At 43.0% G+C, this 16,912-nt stretch overlaps 1 protein-coding gene across 1 annotated transcript in view; it reads left to right on the top strand.

The window, feature by feature from the left end:
* Positions 1-16,912, top strand: part of CSMD1 (CUB and Sushi multiple domains 1) — a 2,270,760-nt gene that overhangs the window by 1,428,980 nt on the left and 824,868 nt on the right. The window contains exon 8 of the mRNA XM_090033387.1: positions 14,372-14,459. Coding sequence (XP_089889513.1) covers positions 14,372-14,459 — 88 coding nt within the window. The remainder of the gene's footprint in view (positions 1-14,371; positions 14,460-16,912) is intronic.

Here is a 16,912-nt window from a genome sequence, read left to right as displayed (position 1 = left end):
CCACTGAATTTTGCTGAGGCAATACGCTACAGTGAACTTATAAGTATGGGGATGGGGAATGCCTTAACAGGTGTGCCATGGAGAATTTTATTAATGTTAGTGTGTCTTCGTGTAGAAAACACTGATCTAATTGACACTTGCTATCCTATTCCATTCTATCAGAACCACTTCAAACACAAAACAAAGCATGAATACATGAAACTTTTGTAGCAAACCTTTATCTTGGACTTAAGACTAAGCCACAAAAGATAGCAAAGGAGAGAAGACCAACCCACTTTTTGCATTAATTTGCATTTTGATTATTCCCAAGATTCCACCTGGGTGGAATAGGAGCACAATTAGGGCAAAGTTCTGTTTTATTGGTTAAGCATTTCAGTGCTACTTTAACATCTAACACACAAGTCTTATTATACCTTCTATGTCTATGTAGCACTTATTTTCTATCCTACATTACCAGATTGAGATAGAAGAGGAGGAGAAAGAATATCCTAACGATGAAGGCTTTTGATTCAAGTCATTCCTCAGTCAGAAAGGCTTGAATATCACATCTTCCATTTCCTAGAAAAGTTCCCTTATATCACCAGGTTATGGCCTAGACTGAGATAACTTTACCATCTTATCCTTCCTGTTGAAATTGGGTTAGTAATCATCTCAAAGGGAAAAAGCATGGGGCCAGGAGAGCAAGAGGGAGCCTAACTCTATGACTGGGTATGATGCAGTATAAAACAATTGGTTTACATGCATTCTAAATTCCAAGCTGTCAAACTTTTTAAGTAGGTATTTAATTCAAGCATGAGTAGGGAGCTAACAGCTGGAAGTTGCCATTGTCCTATACAACTTACTGCCCTGAGCACTAAAGTGTTTTGTTACACCTCTGCATTTAGGAACCTTAGAAATGAAATGGGATTTGCACCCTACCTAGTGCACAAGTACCTAGTGCTTGGAATTGCAATTAAAACTTTTTAAAGAGTGTTAACCGTATGCCCTCTGTCTGTCCATCTCAGGCTGTTTATGTTGTAGGCAAAGCATGTGGTATGACTTAAAGCTATGGTTTTCAAACTTTCTAAAGTCAAATAACTGTTTCATATACTTCTGCCAGGGAACACATACTCCTGTCTCCATAGGCTGTGGGACCTGACATCAAGATAGGCAACCCAGCCTGGTGATGGAGGTGCACTGCCTCCTAGCCCACTCTGCCATTACCCACAATCTCTCTGCAGAAGTCTTGATGACATATCACAGAACCCCAAGGTTCCACAGAACAGAGTTTGAAATCTGTTTCTAGTTTTTCTAGTTTCTATTAGCATGGGAAAATTGAAGTTGATTTGGACAAAGACAGATAGAAGAGTATAGTCAAAACAACAGTGAGGACAAAAGAAGTGATCTATATTGCAAACCTCAGGTTCATTGTACATAGTGGGAAGGATTCTACTGACTCTCCTTCCCCATCAGACCAGGATTAACCACAAGAAACGTATGAAAAGTTGAAGGCTTCTATTGAATCCCCCCTCAGTCTTCTCTACTCTAAACTAATTAAACCCCAATCTTGGCCTACTGGGTTCAGAGGGTTAAGGACTAGGGAGCCTCTGCTGTGGTGGGGAGAAGGAAGAAGGGAGAGCTCTGCCAGCCCCAGAAGCTCCCTGACCTCTGGGAGCAATCCTTGCGCACAGCACTGCCCAGCCCCAGAGGGGAACTCTTCCCCCCTCCTCCCTCTCTCCCACTGCTATAAGGTGGGGATGGGGGCTCTGTTTAGTGCTGGGGGGGCTCTTCCCCCTCTTTATCCTTCTCCTCCCCCCTCCCCTGGTATGGGGTGGGGATGGAGACTCTGTGAAGCTTCCTTGCCCCAGAGGGGTCTCTTCCCCTTGCTTCTCCCCCCTGTCATGGGATGGGCAGCAGGGGCTCCAAGCAATGCTGCTCAGTCCCAGAGGGGGACTCTTTCTCCCCACTTCTCCTCCCTACACAGAGCTCTGTGTGACTGTGTGCAGTGCTGCCCACCCCAGCCCAGCTGGGGTGCAGGGAATGCCTGTAACTGAGCTGCAGCCAAAGGGGGTGAAGAGCAAAGGGAAGAGTCCTGCTCCAGGGCTGGGGCCAGGCTGGGCAGCCTAACATAGAGACCCCATCTCAGCCCCACAATAGGGTTAGGGGGGTCCTGGGAGGAGGAGTCCCCCTCCAGCACCACACAGAGCCCCTCTTCCCAACCCTGGAGGGAGAATGAGGAGGGGGATGAGTCCCCCCCATGTATGGAGCAGAGTCCCCTTCCCCACCCTACAGCACAGCCTTCCCATGGCCCCATTAAGGTGAATGGGGAAGGGCGAAAGGTTAATTCCTCCTTACATCCCTTCTGGTCCCTTCTGCCCTGTAGCTGGGGTCTGACAGCCACAGGGGCCACCTCCACAACCCCCTCCCCTCTGCTCCACAACAGACAGGCTGCGGTGGGGGAAGAGGGGAAGGAAGGAAGAATTAATTCCTTCCCTGCTCACTTTGCCTTAATGGAGCCATGCTGGCGGGTGTCTTGGCATGTCCTGTCCTGTCCCTGCTTAGCTTAGAGAGCAGAGAGGAAAGGCTAGCCCTGCTCTGCAACAAAGAGCAGACCCCAGCCCAAAGGCCATGCTCAGATGCTGGAGGACTCTGATTTAACTTAAACCAGGAAGGAGTTTGGGAAAGACATTGCATAAACCAGTTTGAGCTCAATCAGTTAAGTCTGATACTACATTCATCAGGTTTATCTCTAACCAGTTTCAGACATTTTGAAACTGGTTTATGTGCACTGAATGTCTGTTCTGTTACAGGTTCAAAGCAGTTTCTAATCACTTAAACTAGTTTATGTGTAATGTCTGTCCCTGGCTCAGGAAGGTGGTGAAGCACTGGAAGTATCTCCATCCTTGGAAGTTTTTTAAGGCCTGGCACAACAAAGCCCTGGCTGGGATGGTCTAGCTGGGGTCTAGTCCTGCTTTCATCAGGGGTTTGGATTAAATGACCTCCTGAGGTTCCTTCCAAACCTGATTTTCTATGATTCTATTAAAAGCTTGCAAGACCCTTGTGAAAAAACATTTACTGCATTTGAGACCATTCATTCAATGAAACAGGAAGAGTTTCTGTCTCCAGAACCTATGAATCATTTGGTATCTAAGTCATATGTCATCTCTGTCAGTTAGGGAACACAACTCAATTGAATTTTCTGTCTTTAAATCGGGGTCACTTTTCAGGAAAAAAAGTAATTATTTTAGTTTTGATTTAATTTATATAAACAATGTTTCTATACATGTTTGCATATTAAAATGCATGGCATATGCTTTGTATGGAACGTGATACGTGTACAAAACCATTTTCATGTATACATACAAACCTTATTTATATATAATATATACACATTTATATATACAATGCATACAGTGTGAATCATATGCACACCGTTATTCACACACACATACATATTTTCTCTTTTTCATATATAATATGAAAGTATATAAAATAAATGGCGTGCATCTTTCAAATGTATGGTATTTTTAAAGCACAGTAAGTAAAGGGACATTACCCCCAAGTTACAGTAAGGGTTATTATTGTAATGCTTTAAATTTATTGACAATCCTTTATTAATATTCCATCTTTCTTCATTTTGAGTGACAGGGATATGGGATTTTCAGACTGTTCAATTAAAAGCATTTTTTGTATGTTTATTTTTTCTACCTTCTCATACTGATATCTAGGGAAGGAAGAAGAAAAAAGCTTTCTGTTTTTGCTATAAATACTATGGAATTGGAATTTGGTGTCCTATTCTACAATGAAGCAAGACACAGAATTAAATCTACTCACTTTTCCATACTTCTAATGAGTCTTCTCTCTTGACAGAAGTAAATACTTGATTATGCCAGAAAATTGAGGAAATATAACTTGGAAGATTAGCTACTTGAAGGACCATATATACAAAAGGAAACTGTTAGATTGGTGAGATCAGTTTTCTGACTATAAGCAATATAATAAAACTTTAAAGTAGATCATCATGATAAGTAATATTTACCTATATTTCTAGATACACTTTTTAAAAATACAGAGCGAAAACTTGAACACTTGTGCCCAAATCCTATTCCACTTCTAAGTCAGGCAAAGTTCTTGGTTAGATGTGATATCTTTTATTAGACCAACTGGGTAGTTGGAAAAAATCATAGAATCATAGGGCTGAAAGAAACCCCAAAGGATGGTCAGGTCCAGTCACCTGGATGAGCAGGAAAGACATTTGGGGTCAGGTGACCCCAGCCAGGTGACCATCCAGTCTTCTCTTGAAGACCTCTTGAGTAGGTGATTGCATCACCTCTGTGGGGAGCTTGTTTCATAGTCATAGTTTCATAGTTTATAGTTTTATAGTTTCTAGGGTCGGAGGGGACCTGAGCAGATCATCATGCCAGGAAAGAGTACTGGAGTCAAACGACCCCAGCAAGGTGTACATCTAGCCTCCTCTTAAAGACACCCAGGGTAGGAGCCAGCACCACTTCTCTTGGAAGTTGGTTCCAGATCCTAGCCACCCTGGCCATGAAGTAGCACCTCCTGATGTCTAGCCTAAATCTACCCTCTGCCAGCTTGTGACCGTTATTTCTGGTCACTCCTGGCGGTGCTCAGGGGAACAGAGACTTCCCCAGTGCTTCCTGGTCCCCCCGACTAGTTTGTAACAAGCCACTAGATCCCCCCTCAGCCTTCTCTTGTGGAGGCTGAACAGGTTCAGGTCCCTGAGCCTCTCCTCATAGGGCCTGCCTTGCTGCCCCCTGATCATGTGAGTGGCCCTCCTCTGGACCCTCTCCATGTTGTCCACATCCCTCTTGAAGTGCGGTGCCCAGAACTGGATGCAGTACTCCAGCTGTGACCGCACCAATGTTGAGTGAAGCAGAAGAACCACTTCTATGGTTTTACTGGAGGTGCATCAACTGATGCATGCCAGAATTATATTGACCCTAGTGGGTACTGCATTGCATTACTGGCTCATAGTCACGCTGGGGTCTATTGTTACCCCCAGACCTCTTTCATTTGTAGTGCTGGTCAGGTTTAGCATTGCCCAGCCTGTAGGTGTGCTGGGGGTTCTTTCTTCCCAGATGCAGCACTTTGCATTTTTCTATGTTGAACCTCATGTGGTTCTGTTCTGCCCAACATGCCAGTCTGTCTAGGTCTGCTTGTATCTGCAGGCTGTTTGCAGGTGTGTCCATGCAACCCCTTATCTTTGGTGTCATCCATGAACTTTGCCAATGGGCTTTTTACCCCCTCATCCAGGTCGTTGATGAAGATGTTGAACAGCACTGGGTCAAGTACCGATCCCCGGGGTGCACCGTATCACACCTCTCACCAAGTTGACACCAGTCCATTTATTTGGACTCTCTGTGTCCTACCCCACAACCAGTTTCACACCCACTTGATGGTCCCACAGCTGAGCCAGATATCTTCTAGTTTTTTAATCAGTACCTCATGGGATACCAGGTCAAAGGCTTTCTTTCTATAATGTGAACTGCTGTTCTCTTATCCAGGTGATGAGTCACCTGATCATAGAAAGAAATGAGGTTGGTCAGACAAGACCTGCCTGCAACGAAGCCATGCTGGCTGTCATTCGGTATCATGCCTTCTGCAAGTTTGTCACGTATAGCCTCGTTGATGAATGTTTCTAGGATTTAGAAGTTAAGTTAATTGGCCTGTAGTTTTCTGGGTCCTCATGCTTCCCCTTCTTGAAGATGGGCACAACACTGGCCCTGTTCCAGTCCTCTGGGATTTCTCCAGAGGCCCATGGTTTTTGAAAGATGTTTGCCAGGGGCTCTGTAATTACTTTGGCCAATTCTTGCAGCACTCTTGAGTGGAGTTCATCTGGTCCTGCTGATTTATGTATATCTGATTTCTTTAATTGATTGTACACCAGTTCTATGACAATGGTGGGAATGGTGTCAATCCTGCCCTGTTGGTTCTGTGCCCTTCCTAGAGTGTTGTTCCCCTTGGTCTTGTGAGAGACTGAGGCGAAGTAGTCATTTGGGAGTTCTGTTTTTCCTGAGTGGTAGTGACCAGGTATCCAGTGAGCAGTGGCCCCACACTCCCATTAGTTTTCCTTTCACTCCTTATGTAGCTAAAGAAGGACTTCTTGTTGTCCTTGATTCTTGTAGCTAGTTTTAGTTCAGTTTTTTCCTTAGCCTGCCTAATTTGGTTACTAAAAGTGTGGGCCTTTGTTAAGTAGTCTTCCTTAGAGGCTGTCCCAAGATTCCATTGTTTGTACGTCTCTTTCTTTTTCTGTAGGAGGGCTGCAACTTCCTGCTAAGCCAAGAGGGGGTTTTGACCCTTCTGCTACTTTTTCTTCATAAGGAAATGGATTTTCCCTGAGCCTTAAGGATTGTGCCAACCATTCTTCTTGTGCTCCATTTACTTGTGGTCCTAAGTCTCTCAGGGCATTCTATACTAGTGACCTAAGCTTATTAAAATTCGCCTTTTTGAAATACAAGACTTCGAGCTTGGTATTTGTTTTGTTGGTCTTGCATTGGACTGTGAATGTAATGATTTCATGGTCACTATCACCTAGGCTATCCTCTATGTTTAAATTGGTTCTTAGCAAGCTTTCAGGTGCAGTCACCCTTTGTTAGGTATAAGAAGTCTCTGCTGGTCTGAGACTCCAAGGAATGAGAGAAGCTAAAAACACATACATATTTTGTGTTTTTAGATACTGTTCATAATATGTGCAATGGTATGGAAATATCATAAGTCTAATGAACCAAAACTGTACATCACAAGGTGCGAGGAAAGAGTTATTTTAGATAAAATGTTACCATTAACAAATAAAATATTAATTTTAACTATACCTGGAAATACATCCTCACACTGTCACATAGTCTTTTACCTAATGATTTTGAAAAAAAAGGCATTTTTTTTTTTAAATAGACAACATGGTATCAAAGACAAATAAAAAAATAGATGGATATTTTTGAACTGTGATATGCTGGTGGTTGTTGCTGTTGTCTACATCTTTAAAACCATCATGTATCTTAGATGAAAAGGGAGAAGAGTCCTATGTTGAAATGTACCATAATCATTGCAATTTTTTTTTCAATTTTAGGAGGGAAGCTATCCATAGGGCAAGCAATTTTGTACTTGCAAGATCTTTTTACCTGGTTGTATATTTTGCAGCATTACAATGCCTTTTTAAAAATGAATTGATTTCTATGAATATTTCTCTTTTGGTAAAGCTTTAACTTACAGATAAATTAATTGCCTGTGATGCTGCTGAAACATGCTGATCAGATTTGTACCTCTTCTCCTTTGATTGTATGTAACCTGTTTGTCACAGTGCTTCTGCTATGCACCTCATTCCATTCAAAATCTTATCATTGCTTGAGAAAATCAACTGTATTTTATATCTAATCTCCTATCACCTCTCAATTGTAACACTATCGTCTGTCATCTGTAATCCACTCAAGCCTGTCTAATTTATTCTCTGCTGCTAAAGCATTCCACAAAGCACATTTTATTTTTTCAGGATGATAATACAACCCAAATCCTTAAAAGCATGCCAAAGGTGCCTCAAAATGACAGAAAGGGTATGCAGAATAAACTTTTGATGGACAGATCATATTTACTTGCTTACCATAGGTTTCCATGCATCTTGTTTTGGGAAGGAAGAATGAAGGAAAAAAGATTAACTGCCACAGCATAGACTCAGTATGGCCAAATGCTGGCCCCAGGCAGGAGGGCTGTAGCTGATAGGGCTGTGCGAAAAAGCACCATTTCTTTTTTACTTGTGTTTCACCATTTCAATGGGACAGTATTTCATTTTGAGTTTTGTTTCATTTTGAAAGCAGTGTTTGTTTTGTTTCGTTGAAACTGTTTCACTGTTTCACCCATAGGCTATAATGGGGAATCATGAAAATGCTTAAATCTTTGACATTTCTTCCCTGATTCAGATGAAGCGAGCAGGGATGGTAGCCCCTTCTCAGGTCATGCAGCCTGACAAGTTTCAAGGAGATAGGTGTAGGGGATTCTGGGAAACTGCACCTCAAGGTGTTGACAAGCAAATCTCATGTCATTTGCCGGCAGCGGCAGCCTCCTGTTATTTGGCCCACAGATCTGGGGGCCCTCACCCCCGGGAGGCTGAAGGTTGTGCTGGATTCTTTCCAGGGGTGAAGGACACTGGATCTGTGCACCAGATGACAGGAGGCTGCCGCTGCTGCCTGGGAGCAATGTCAGCACCAATCTTCCTGGTGCTGGGTGTGGGTGGTGCCCAATGCTGGTCCCAGGTGGCAGCAGCAGCCTCCTGTCATCCAGCATGCAGATCGGGGGCCTGTACCCCTTGGAGGAGTCTGGCACAGCCCTGCAGCCCTCCTGGGGATGTGGACAGTTCCCTGATCTGTCCGCCAGATGATAGGAGGCTTCTGCTTCCATCTGGGACTGGCACTGGGTGTAGCCATGCATCAGGAAGACTGCTGCTGCCACTGGCCCCAGCTGGCAGAAACATCATGCCGTCATCCTGTATGCAGATCCAGGGGCCCACACTCCCAGAAGTGCTGCAGGGCTATGCCAGACAGTGTTGGTGTAGCCCCCAGATCTGGGTGCCAGATGACAGGAGGCTGTCGCTGCCAGCTGGGACCCACGCTGAAGCCAAGTAAGCTCGGCTTTGAACCTTGAAATGTTTTGAAACTTTTGAAACTTTTTGAGTACACTTGTTTCATCTTGAAGCTGTTTCAAGGCTTTTGTTTCCTTTTGATTTCACTGTTTTGACTCAAAACACATCAAAACAGCTTCAAAATGAAACACCTGGTGATATTTCACACAGCCCTAGCAGCTGACTCCTTAGCATTAGCCTCTAACTGCAACTTCAGAACTACAATTCTACTTCGCAGTGGCCATAACAGAGTTAAAACTAACTGTGAACCTGAAGGATGCAGCCATTACAGGGAGCCATTATATGGAAGCCATTACCGGTTTGAGTTCTGGTGCAGAATATCAGCTTTCTCACTTAAGACATATACTGCAGTTTTGGAGAGCTGATATCTTGGAGTGCGAGTGAGTGTGGTCTGCAAATAAATACAGTATTTTTCTTTGACAGAACAATAAAATAAAAAAGGGAAAAGTATATGCATCAGACCTCTAGTGGTATATATATATGTGTATGGTGAGAAGGGTGGCTAAGAGCTAAAGCAGCCTGTGCTGTGTATGTAAGTTATACTTTATTTATAAATATTATTATCATTTTATTTACAACTTGTAATTTTTATTGCCTTCTATGTATATTCATTTCTAGATTATACATTTTCAGTGCAGAAATATCTGGATTTTTATAGTGAAACATCACAGTTACATATGCATAAATAAACATTTATACAAATATATATATATATACACACACACACACACACATTGGGCAGAATTCTATTATGATTTGTATGCCTAAATGCAACACTTTTGGCAAGTAAGTGGTGTTTTTGACACTTACGCACAAATGGTGATTCTGTTACCCTTGCACTATGCATGTGTGTATATGTTCAGTCTGAGCATGTTCAGTGGGGCATGTGTAGATGAAACGGGGGCCCTAAACTGAAGCAGTGGGTTTTGAAAAACACTGCTTCAACTTAGGACTGATTAAACCCCTGTGTCATGCAAGCAGCCTGCTGACTTACCTGCCTCTCCAGCAGCAGGGAGGGGAGGGTGAGCTGCCGGCAGGTGGACTGGTACCTGGGCTGCAAGGAGGCTGGTGCTTCACTCTGCAGCAGCAGTACCACCCCCCCCCGGCAGCACCCACTTGCTGGCATCCAGCTCAGGTAGTCCTTGGGGGCACTACAGCTGAGGACAGAAGCACTGGCCCCCTGCACAGCTCAGGCAGCCAGGCAGGCTCCAGGGGCGGGGGGAAAAATCAGGCTTCCCATTTTTCTTGGTTGGAGCCTATTTTCCCGAACTGTTGCCAGGCTGCATACAGGGCTTCCTGCAGAGACACAGAGATGCTTGGAGCCCAGTGCTTGGCTCCACAGCTGTAGGCACAGCAAACTAAAACTCCCCAGAGGAGTTTTAGTTTGCTGTGTCCCAAGTCATGTAAGGTGCATTACATTCCAAAATTTCCTACAGTGGCTGGAACTGATGCACAATACGTCACTGAAGCATGTAAATGCTGACACCGTTAAAGCAATGCAAAAGTATTTAGCCCACTTTAAAGTGTCATGCATACCCCCCCTCAATTCATCTACACATGGCCTAGGTTACACACAAACTAAGCAGCAACACAAGTACATATATGTGCTCATTACAGATGCACAGATATTTGTAAGTCATGAAAATGTAGCCAGGAAAAAATCTATGACTAATGAATGTGCTCCTTCTTGTGTTCTAGCACTAGCTGAATAGTTCAGGCTATTTAGTAGTGGATTGAGGGGGATGAAACAAGTTTCTCTCTTATCCAAGCATATTGCACAGATTAAGGTTTATTAGGGCTGTGCAAAACTTCAGATTACGATTTGGATTTGGAGACGATTCAGCCAAGTTGGAAGCTGAATCTATGAATCCAAACCAAATCACTAGAAGCTTTAGGTTTTCCAAATTGATTCAGAGCTTTCAAATCAATTCAGAATAGATTTGGCAATTTGGAGATTCGGCCATAGGGTATAATGGGGAATAAATGAAATATCTATAACTTTGTTGTTGTTTGGTGGATTCAGATGAAACTTGCAGAAGTGGTAGCCACTGCTAAGGGCATGAGGTTTGCCAAGCTTCAAGATGATAGGTGCAAGGGTTTCTGAGAAACTGCACCTCAAATCCTGAAAGCAAAACTCATGTCACATGTGTATGTTAAGCCTCAGTATGGTGAAAATTTCAGAGATGCTAGGACTTGATGTGGCCATAAATCTTGCCAAGTTTCAAGGCAATAGGCATAGGGGTTTCTGGGAAACTGCACCTCAAGCTGCTGACAAGCAAAATTTATGTCACATGTGTCTTAAGCCACAGTGGGGTGAAAGCTGCAGCAGTGGTAGCTCTTACGGAGGCCACAAAACCTGCCAGGTTTCAAGGAGATATGTGCAGGGGTTTCTGGGAAACTGCAGCTCACACTGCTGACAAGCAAAACTCATGATATAGGTGACACTGTGAGTTAAGGCATGGGGGTGAAAACTCCAGGGGTGGTAGCTCCTGCTGCGGCCACAAAACCTGCCAGCTGTCAAGGAGATAGGTGCAAGGGGAGTCTAGGTTCTGGAGCCCTGCATCTCTGGCCACAGGCAGGCAAAACTCATGACAAGGATGGTTGTAGGACTGTGTATGTTCAAGTGTGCTTTTCTTGGTGGTGGGACCTCTGCACAACATGGCTGTGTGCCCCCTTCAGGCCTCCTCCTCCCCTACAGCCTTCATTTGGTCTATCGCTGTAAACGATGGCAGGTCAAAACATCTTCGCTGGCTCAACACCAATAGCACCAGCAGCATCAAAGGTAGCCAGACGGAACTGCCACAGAGCCTTTCTTTTTATAAAGGAATTGACAGCAAGAAGTAAAGATGTTGTGCTGGGTATATGTTACTCATGGTGTGTGATGGCTTATCTTGTGTTTTTATGTTTATATGTTTATTATGAAAAAAAATAAAATAGAAAAAATATATCTTAGGAAGCTTTTGGGTTGAAAAAGACTTTGTCAGGCTGAGGAAGTACCTGCAGTTGGTGTGTCTCCTGGTCCTGGATGGAAGGAATATGCAAGAAACCAGAGGCTGGCCTGGCATGCAATCCAGGCAAGAAAGCTTTAGGCCTATGTGACTAGGCAACTATTTGATTTGGATTTGGATTCAGGCATTTGTGATTCATATGATTTAATTTGAAGACCCAGATCACTTTTCTGAATTGATTCAGCTGAATTGATTCAGCAAAGATTTGAAAAAGGTTGTGCAATTTGGAGATTCAGCCATAGGGTATAATGGGGAATCAATGAAATAGCTATACCTTTGGGTTTTTTTGCTGATTTAGATGAAACTTGCAGGGATGGTAGCCACTGCTGAGGGGGTGACGTCTGCCAAGTTTTAAGGTGAAAGGTACAGGGATTACTGGGAAACTGTGCCTTAAAATCCTGAAAGCAAAACTCATGTTGTGTGTGTGTATTAAGCCACAGTGGGGTGAAAACTGCAGGGGTGGTAGCACTTGCTAAGGCCACAAAGCCTGCCAAGTTTCAAGGAGATATGTGTAGGGGTTTCTAGAAGTTCATATTTGCTGAATGATGTCTTAACAGTTTGTAATAAGTTTGTGGCTTCTCATCTTCCACCAGGAAGCCAAGCATCCTGTCCAGTACTCCATTAGAATCTGGCTTCCTGGTGGAAGATGAGAAGCCACAAACTTATTACAAACTGTTAAGACATCCATCAGCAAATTTGAACTTCTAGAACATAAACCATTGCTCATTTACTACTCCAAATAGTCTCACATAGAACAGTCCGACTTCACCAAAAGAATCTTATTTTCATTAGTGAGACTTTTTACACAAATAACTATATCAATATCTTATTCCACGCATAAGTTTGTGTTTATATGCACAGTTTTGTAATGGACATAGATTTTTGTCCTTGTTTTTATGCAGTATTTTGAGATTTGTGATCAATGTTATGTTTAAGTAAGCATACTGGATCAATAACTAAGAATGGACCCATGCCAGGCTAGAGATAAAATATTTTGCACATTATAAGTAAATGTTGAGCACGTATTTTGTAAAAATAATGATTCTAAAGGTTTTTTTTCCCCTCTTTATCTGAATATGTGGCTTAGGAAGGGGCACAGTTTTATTCTGTCCAGTTTGAGGGAAGGCATCAAGATAAGACTTTAAACCTCCTTGGTATCTTCTTGTATTCTTGAGTTTAGTCCATGTAAATAGATATACTATTGTCTTCTAATGTCTATACATATTTGTTGGTCAAGACATAGTTATGAGATAATTTTTTATACAAGTAATTCTGTATTCATGACAGATTATTTTGGATGGGGCTAATTCTTAGGGGTGCGCAATGCTTCGGTCACCAATTCAATTCAGAGAAGATTCAGCCCAATATGGAGGCCAAATCACCAAATCCAAATCAAGTTGGGAGACAAAAAGCCCTCTGAATAAATTCAGAACCTCTGAATTGATTTGGAAAAAAAATCATAAAAAGATATGGAGATTTGGCAATTTGGAAGGCAGCCTTGCACAAGAACAGAAACTAAAAAGAGGGTGAGACATTGGGTGGAAACACTGACATCGGTAGCTGGCCAGTTATGGTGATTTTTCCCTGAGTCCCTTTCCAATCACAGTGCTCTGGGGAAGGGATGTAGAAGCATATAGCATATAAGCCTCTGTCTGAAGACTGTCTGTCCCTTTTGTGAGCTATTACTGCCTGGGCAAAAAAAGGGCAGGTGGTTGGCCTAAAAATAGGAGGGCAGGTGGAAATCTAACCAGCACTGAGAAGGCTCCCTGTTACAGGTTACCATCCCTGCTGGTTTCATCCTTAACCACATACAAAGTCACACGTCATGAGTTTTGCTTTCAGAAGCTTGAGGTGCAATTTTACAGAAACCCCTACACCTAGCTCCTTGAAACCTGGCAGGCTTTATGGACTCAGAAGGGGCTACCATGCCTGATGTTTTCACCTTACTGCACCTAAACACGTACACAAAGTCACGCATGTCATGAATTTTGCTTTGAACAATTTGAGGTGCAGTTTCCCAGAAACCCGTGCACCTATCTCCTCGAAACTTGGCAGGCTTTGTGCCTTCAAAAGGGGCTACTATCCTTGCTGTTTTATTCCAAATCTGCCAAAAAGGACAAAGTTGTAGGTATTTCAGTGATTCCCCATTGTAGTCCATGGCCAAATCACTGAATCTCTCCGAATCATCTTCCAAAGCTTATTTGGCCAAATTGATTCGGGACAGTGATCTGAATCTCTTATTTGAATCCCTGTCCTCCAAATAGGGTGAATCCAAATTTCAATTGAATACTTCCCTATTCACACAGGCCTACTAATTCCATAGTGCCTCACCATATACTTCATCTAAGGCAAAAACTAGTAACTGACTTGTATATTCTCAGAGTGATCTGTTGGGAATATTCCCACTAGGGCTTCCACAAAAGTTATTTTTCTTTGCTAGTGATGAGACATGGATGGTAATGGTAAACAGAGAGTAAGAGTTGTATTAGAAGACTCCGTCTCTTGCTTTCCCATGTAAATAAAATGATTTGTTCATGTAACCACAACAGTGAAAGAAGACATCACTCTCTAGCAAACAAATATATACATAAGGCAACAGTTTACCAACTTTCTTTATACTACCATCATGAGATTTATGGCTGGCTTGAATTGTGGCTGGCTTGAAGAATCATTTATTTCATTTTACAATTAACTGTTGCTCATCATTTTTTTTTCTTTCTTTTTGTTTCAGTAAGTCAAGGTGGGGATGCAGTTGCATCTGACATGTGTCCTGATCCTGGAATTCCTGAGAATGGAAAAAGGGCAGGCTCTGATTTCAGGTAGGAACTGTGTGTACGCCTGCATGCTTGCATGCATGCGTGTGTGTGTGCGTGTGTGTGTGTGTGCGCACGCACATCTATAGATAGATATATCCACCTTGATCAATCAATCAATCTATCTATCTAGATCTAGACCTAGTAGAAAGGGCCAGCAAGTGTGGTGGTGACCTACAGATAATAGATTTTGAATAAAAATTATAAGCAACTCTATTTTGAATGCTGTAAAACAGTTTCAATTTTTGTAGATTCAGAAGTGAAGTTTTAGGCCATAGGGAATATACTGCTTGACAATGGAGATTTTAACACAGGTTATTCAAAATATACCAAATAATTTCCACTGAGCACTGTGTGTTATAATACATAAAATGAGGTGGAGAATATCCTTCAGATTCTAATGTCTATTACACTATGAGGACACAATCTTTCAGTCCACTGCTGAGAAATTCTTTAATTTAATTAAAAGTAGTGAAGTTGATAGACCAAAGTAAGCAAAGAACCCTTAAACGTAGGAAAAAACAATACACTCTGTACTTAGAGTAAAAAAATGTATAAAAATCACACTTTTTGTATCAAATCTGTTAATTATTTTTATCTTGTAAACATTGAAAAGCTGACTTTATTTGAATTTTCTGTTTACCTCCCCCATAGTTTTATTTTTACAGCCTCTAAAAAGGCCTAAAGCAACTTTGAGTGACACCATTTTCTGTGTACGTCTCAGTAATGTGTAGACCAGTAATGTGTTGCCCAGAGCAGGGGAGACCCATGTGAAGGGGGTGGGAATATGAATGATGTGTGCCCCCAGCTGCTGGAGTAGCACAGTGGTGGTGGGAGCATGGTGGTGATAAGTGGGGAGCTCCTGCAGATGCCACCAGCAGTGTCAGCATCAGCGGCATCCAGTGGGGATCATGGACCACCTGCAAATGCCACTGGTGGCATTGAAGGTGCAGTGGTAAATGGTGACTGCACGCCTTTTTGTAGGGGGTAAACCTCCATGCTCAGGGGGTGCACGTGCACCTGTGTGTACCCCCTATACATAGTTTCTTGGTGGGGGGAAGGAATGATGATTCTTGGATCTTCCTGGAACACATTTATGAGGAGATTTTGTGTATGTGATTTTCCTCTTCCACCATCTTGTCCCATTAGCAGCTTTCCAGACAAATTTCCTTCCCCCTTCTCAGATTTCTGTACAACTAAAGCATTCTATACTACATGTTTGTTTCCTCTCTGGCTGTCATGGGGAAGAGGTGCTAAATGCTTCCTAAGGCTGTGTGTAGACAAAATGAGAGGTGTGTGTGCATGACACTTTAAAGTGGACTAATTTTTTTGCACTGTTTTAATAGTGTTGGTGTTTCAAAAGGCAGCAGTGTATTGCACATTAATTCCAGCTGCTGTAGGAAATTTGACGGTGTAATGCACCTTGAATTGGGGCACAGCAAACTAAACTCCTTTAAGGAGTTTTAGTTTGCTGCCCCTACAGCCATGGAGTGAAGCACTGGGCCCCGTGCTTGCTCTACAGCAAGCCCTGTAGGCAGCCTGGTAGCAGTACAGGAAAGCAGGCTTTGCTCAAGAAAAACAGTGAGACTGATTGCCTGATTCCCGCCCCCCGATCCTGCCTGTCTGCATTAACTCTGAGCTGTGCAGGGACCTGGTGCTTTCCCCCATGGCTGTGGTGCCCCCTGGAACTACCCAAGCCAGCTGCCTGGGGGGGTGCTGTTGCCACAGAGGGAAGCACCAGCCCCTCCCACCTCAGCCCAGGGACTGCTGTGCCTGCTGGCAGCTTGCCCTCCTCTCCCCTGCCGGAGAGGCAGGTAAGTCAGTGGGGTGTGTGAACGGCGCATGGGTTTTATCAGCTCTAAATTGAAGTGGTGTTTTTAAAACTCACCACTTCAATTTAGGGCCCCTGTTTCATCTACACTTGCCCAAAAAGAAGCAGGCTTAAAGGTGCTTGGGGAAAGGGAAGAGGGGCAGTGATTCATGACATCTGTTGAGGCACTCTGAGGCAGCAGAGTTCAGCATGAGAGTCCTCACAGAGAGTTACTTTGCAGGAAAGAGAAATTCATCCAAGAATGCTTGGCCAAAAACTATCTCCCTGTGTGTATCACATGATACAACTGAACGGCAAATTAGTACATTAATCAAGAAATAAATTTAACATCTCCCAGCGGACTTATAATTTCCTATTTTTTAATGAAAGAGTCTGTTAACTGTTCCTTTGGATGCTGAACCTTTATTTGGAAGTTAGTTAGGGACACAGCCTGAGAGAAACATGTATTTCCTTGCAAACCAATTAGGAAGGGACAAGGTCTGAAGTAATACTTCTTTTACCTGTGGAGGGAATCAATAAAGAGAAAAGCCAGGGAATAAAGGATTGTGTTGACAGTCTTGACATTATTTCAAATAAGTTGAAATCAGCATTTTCCAAAGAATAAATAATATTCTCTCTAATTGGACTA

This window comes from Crocodylus siamensis, chromosome 1 (genome assembly GCF_052110815.1).
Source record: "Crocodylus siamensis isolate JL-2025a chromosome 1, ASM5211081v1, whole genome shotgun sequence".
NCBI classification, from domain to species: domain Eukaryota; kingdom Metazoa; phylum Chordata; order Crocodylia; family Crocodylidae; genus Crocodylus; species Crocodylus siamensis.
This window is presented reverse-complemented; position numbering and strand designations above follow the sequence as displayed.